The 5131-nt window shown below is 46.8% G+C and overlaps 1 protein-coding gene across 1 annotated transcript; it reads left to right on the top strand.

Annotated features, from left to right (window-relative positions):
- Positions 1–449: 449 nt before the first annotated feature.
- On the top strand, positions 450–4146 carry LOC134207000 (uncharacterized). The gene is made up of 3 exons (XM_062682740.1): positions 450–2372; positions 3753–4058; positions 4111–4146. The coding sequence occupies exons 1-3, from the start codon at positions 450–452 to the stop codon at positions 4144–4146; spliced, it is 2265 nt and encodes a 754-aa protein (XP_062538724.1).
- Positions 4147–5131: the final 985 nt, after the last annotated feature.

Genomic DNA, 5131 nt, shown 5'->3' with positions numbered 1-5131 from the left:
TCTTCACCGCTTGCTAGCGTGGATTGGAGCAAGACTCGGCGCCATTGGATCCGTTTGGCGCAATTTCATCCTTTTGGAAGGCATCCAGTCCCCAGGATAGCCCCCGGTGAGTCTGTTCCACGTTAGTTTTGCATGTGGCTAGCAGTAGCCGTGATTATAGTACGTAAGAAAGTGGGTAGCTTTTATCTATTTGCTATTGTGGCTTGATGAGACGGCCGCGAATCGAGTGGAACCCGTTCGCTCCCTCGATTTGCGATACAGCGTAGAAGTGGGTTCGTTCGCGACGGGATTCTTCGACACTTCCGTCGAATTTTAAACGCGAACGGTTTTTACACCTTGACGGGAAGGAACAAATCGTTCGATTGTGTACACCCTCGCCAGTTCGGTATCGCGTCGGGAAGGATTTGATCGTTCGATTTAACTGCCGTTTCCGTTCGTTTTCGTTCGCGATGCCTGCTAAAGAGGAGAAGCAGCTGGCTAGTAGCTTAGCTCAGCGCAAGTGCCTGTTGAAAGTTTTTGATGCGCTTGAGCGGTTCATCCGTGATTACGATCATGATCGCGACAGTTTCCAGTTGTGTGTGCGGATTCATTCACTGGACAAGATGAACGAAACCTTCGCGGAGTGTCAGAGTGTGATCGAGAAGCTGGATGCACCAGAGGCTCTGGATGAGCACATCGACGAACGCGTTGAATTCGAGCAACGGTACTGCAAGGCAAAGGGTTTCCTTCTCTCGAAGCGAACCGGGGATCCTAACCAGTCGGCATTGAACGAATCGGTTCACGCTCCACAGCAACATCAAGCAAACTTCCACCTCCGTCTGCCAAAAATCGACCTACCGAAGTTCAATGGGGACTTTTCACGTTGGATTTTATTCCGGGACAGGTTTACTTCGATGATCCACGTGAACGGCGATATTCCCACAGTCGCCAAGCTCCAATACCTTCTCCAATCTCTCGAGGGTAGCGCCAAGAAACCCTTTGAATCGGTCGATATCGCCGCCGATAGCTACGCTACAACTTGGGACGCACTGCTGAAGAGGTACGACAACCGGAAATACCTTAAGAAGCAACTCTTCAAGGCGCTGTACGAGCAGGAGTGTGCAACACGCATCCACGGTTTGGTCGACGATTATCAACGTCATGTTCGCGCCCTAGCCAAACTGGGCGAACCGGTGGAATATTGGGACTTGCCACTCATCTACCTGCTCTCGTACAAGCTGGATCACGCCACACTACGCGCCTGGGAGGAGAAGACTAGCCACAAGGACGATGTGAAGTATGATGAACTGGTCGATTTTCTCTACCAGCGGGTGCGGATACTCAATTCCGTCGGGCCAGACAGTTATCAATCAGCCTCGTCGAAGGTGGCCGGCTTCCAGCAGAAAAGCTTCAAGCAGAAAGTGTCGGTCAATGCATCAGCCTCATCCACTCCCAGCTACTCTTGTCCGCTTTCCTGTTCGGACAGTCATTCCATCCGAATATGTCCGGTGTTTCTTGGGAAGAACGTCAGTCAACGCCGAGAGTTGGCTTCCCAAAAGCGCCTGTGTTGGAACTGCCTCAGCGTTGGTCATCAATCCAAGAAGTGCAATTCCAAATACAACTGCCGTACATGTCATGAGAAGCACCACTCGCTTCTGCATGATTTCACTCCAGCGAAGGTATCAGCTACGCCAGCAATGCAAGTAAGCACAACAGAGCCAGCCGTGTCGTCGAAGCCCGCTGTTTCTACAGTTTCCTCCGTTCAGCAACCGCTTCCATCCACGTCCCGCCAAGTTAGCATGGCAGTCCAAACTGCATGCACCATGACGCTGCTTGAAACGGTTGTTCTCAACATCGTTGACGACCACGGCATCTCGCACAAGGCTCGTGCTCTCCTCGATTCGGCATCGATGTCGAATTTCATTTCGAAACCGTTGACGAAGAACCTCTCCAGCCGCCGGTCTACAGTGGGCGTATCCGTCGCAGGCATCGGATCCTCCACACAGAAGATTAGTAGTGCCATTACAGCAACCATCGAGTCGGGAGATCGAACGATCTCGATGAAATTGCAGTTTTTGGTACCGAAGCAGCCATCGTCGGAGCTGCCAACTACGCCGATCGACATTTCGGCGTGGAAAATTCCAAGCGTCGAGCTAGCAGATCCACAGTTCAATGTTCCCGAAAACGTAGACCTCGTCATCGGTAGCGAAACGTACCGGGAACTCCACACGGGACGGAAGATTTCTCTGGGAGAAGGTCGAAAATCTCTGGTCCCGCATCTCGCTTGGCTACCTGCATTCCACGGTTCTGCTACCTCTCCACTGCTGACGATCGACTGGAAGCCGCTCTACGCAAGTTCTGGGACATGGAAACAATTCCATCGGCTCCAGTTTGTAACGCGGTGTGGATTTGTTAGAATAATTTTATTGGATTTGCTTAAAGCTTCAGACGTTTTTATCTTTTTAAGCAAAATCATTTGTAAATATATTATGAAATAAAATTATTATTTTTAATTATTAAATAGCTTTGACGTTTTTATCTTTTTAAGTAAAATATCATTGAAATGAGTTGAAGCTTAATTATTAGTAATAAATTATTTTTTGCTTTATTTTTTTGTTGTTGTAATTATTAGATTATTTTAATTTAATTAGCTTTGGACGTTTTTCTCTTTTTAAGCAAAATAATGCTTGAATTCGTCAAGTCGGCTTGGCGATTCACAGTCCAAAGCGAGACCATAATATTATCAGTATTTGCCCGACTATTTGACTGTCTTGGGTGAGGAAATATTTGGAGCGGTTTGCGTCTCGGCTAAGCAAAGTGGTATACTGTTTCAGTGAGTGCAGTAATGGCTCCTGAAACTAGATAGCTCTTTTTCAACCATTTGCTTGATCCTGGGAAGGCGCCAAATTGATATCGCCATTTGAATCTGTGTACATAACCAGTAATTGTCCTTCAAGGTTTCTTGAAGGTAGAAATCTTAAGCTCGTTCATTTTCGCTCGCATTAGAGGAAGAGAAGTATCGCGGTTTCCAAGTTCCGAACAATTTAAGTTTTCTACAAAGTGAAACGTGTACCTTCAAAGTTTGCAGAAGGTAATAATTGAGAACAGTGGTGTAAAGTGAAGTGCTTGAAACAAAATCTTTTGGTGTCTTCCAGATAGCTGCTTATTTCGGTCAGTGCGTCTGACACTTTCGCGATTCTCTCCATTTGTCGGAGTAGATATTGAGACAGAAAAAGGTAATTCTAATTTATGACTTTAATTTTGCACACGACTAACGTTTGCCATTCGCGTTGGACTTCCAGCGCGTAGGCGCTTTTTTTTGTACGGGCTGGAATTGTGTAACGACCAGCGGAGTCGAATTGGGGTTCCGTCCTTTTTGCTGTGGGTCGCGGTGCGACCAAATTGAGCTTAATGTGTCCGCTAAGGCCATCCTTCCGAGGAAGTCAAACGGAGGGTAGTGAAGTTCGTTTAGTTAGTCGAGCGAAACTCACCCGACAGTCGCCTAAAACTGTCGATAAGACCACCATTTCGCTACAACCCCCCTGGTGGTCAGGTGTCGAGAGCGCGGTTCCCGTACGTCACCAATTATCGTACGCTGAACCGAACCCGAACCGAGAATTAGTAGCTTTCTTTTAGTCCTCGCCCGGTGAATCGGAAAGGTACGTGAAGCCGGGTCGTAAGGGAAAGTGGGCTACTAGTTCGAGGGAACGGTTATTCCGGACACTCTCGACGGTTTGAAATCGTAAGCCTTCCGCCCACCCGCTCTCCCTCAGCACCTGTTGTTCGGCCATTTTGACACAAGCTCACGCCGCCATCGTGTGGAGCAACGATCGCCCACTGGCAAGTCGCCGGTACTACGACGCCATCGCGACAACTGCGTCACCAGCAACGAACCTTCGTCTTCGGAAGAACCTTCGTCTTCGACACACCGCCGGAAGAACCTCCGTCTTCGGCACACCGCCGGAAAACCTTCGTCTTCGGCGTCCCGCCGGAAAACATCGTCTTCGGCACTCTGCCGGAAAGCCCTCCGTCTTCGGCACTCGCCAGAACCCGTCATCGCTACCAAAAATCCTGCGCAGGTACGTGGAAACTTGAATAATCATGGCCATGAATTAGTTTCCCCCTAGCTAGTACAAAACCCCGTCCAACCCGAATGAAGTCGTCTGAATAAATTTGTTGAATTTGAAGCTCTGAGAGTAAATTGATTTTGTTTCGGCAGTTCCGTGAGAACCTGCTGTTCTCTTTTACGTTTCCGTTATTTCGTTGGTAAATTGCATCTCAGACTTCGATTCCTCTTTTGATTTTGCGTTTATTGTTGAGCGAGCTTAAGTGATTACAAGGGTAATCAGGGCAAGGGATTTTAGGGTGGTTTCCCAGGTAACAGCGGGTGATTTTGAAAATTCAGCCAGCAACCGTTCGAGGATTTCCCCTGAGGAATTGTCTCAAAAATAGTCGGGCAAGTCAACAGACTGGTGGTCTCTCGTACGCGAGAGTGGCGCTAAAGCCACCAAAGTTTAAATAATTCCCTCAGACGATTTGCGAACGGTTACATTGGCGCCCAACGTCAAAATTTTCCAGAAAATTTGTTTCTACAGTTGAATCAATTATTTTGAAGTTTTTTTTTTTTTACAGTATCTTGAATTTGAATTTAGTTGTAAGTTGATTGGAATTTGATAGGTTTATTTTAGATTTATAGTGAATTGAATTTCTACGATTAACAGTTGAATTACGAGGATTGAAAGTAAGTTTTTAAAATTAGATTAGTTGAAATTGTTTGCAGTTTAAGTTGAATTTGGATAAGACTCACTATGAGTGGTCCGTATATTTTACCCGAAGCAGAGCATCTGCTTGGGGAGGAAGTTGATTTTGACCTAAAGCTGAGAGGTCAGGTAGTCGATCGCAGAGAGACTTTAGAAGATCGACAAAGATTCCTTCGAAGGCTATTGATGGAGGAGAAAAAGGCTAAAACGCAGCGGAAAGGGAAACATCTTTTTAAAGATGAAATCGATCTTATTAGGGAAAAAGTAGAAGCGATCTCAGCCGGCTTAAGTAAACGGTTAGATCGAGTGTTAGTCTCGAGATTACGTCATTATCTTATACGGGCACATAGTGCCGTTGTTCAAGATGAAGCTGAGAAACAGGACAAACGAGA

Source organism: Armigeres subalbatus, chromosome 1 (genome assembly GCF_024139115.2).
Source record: "Armigeres subalbatus isolate Guangzhou_Male chromosome 1, GZ_Asu_2, whole genome shotgun sequence".
In the NCBI taxonomy this organism is placed as follows: Eukaryota; Metazoa; Arthropoda; class Insecta; order Diptera; family Culicidae; genus Armigeres; species Armigeres subalbatus.
This window is presented reverse-complemented; position numbering and strand designations above follow the sequence as displayed.

Coding starts and splice junctions, on each gene's coding strand:
- LOC134207000 (XM_062682740.1), top strand. CDS start 450: ATGCCTGCTAAAGAGGAGAAGCAGCTGGCTAGTAGCTTAGCTCAGCGC. Junction 2,373..3,752: donor AATTCCATCGGCTCCAGTTT/GTAACGCGGTGT, acceptor GCTCTCCCTCAG/CACCTGTTGTTCGGCCATTT. Junction 4,059..4,110: donor CTACCAAAAATCCTGCGCAG/GTACGTGGAAAC, acceptor CCCCCTAGCTAG/TACAAAACCCCGTCCAACCC.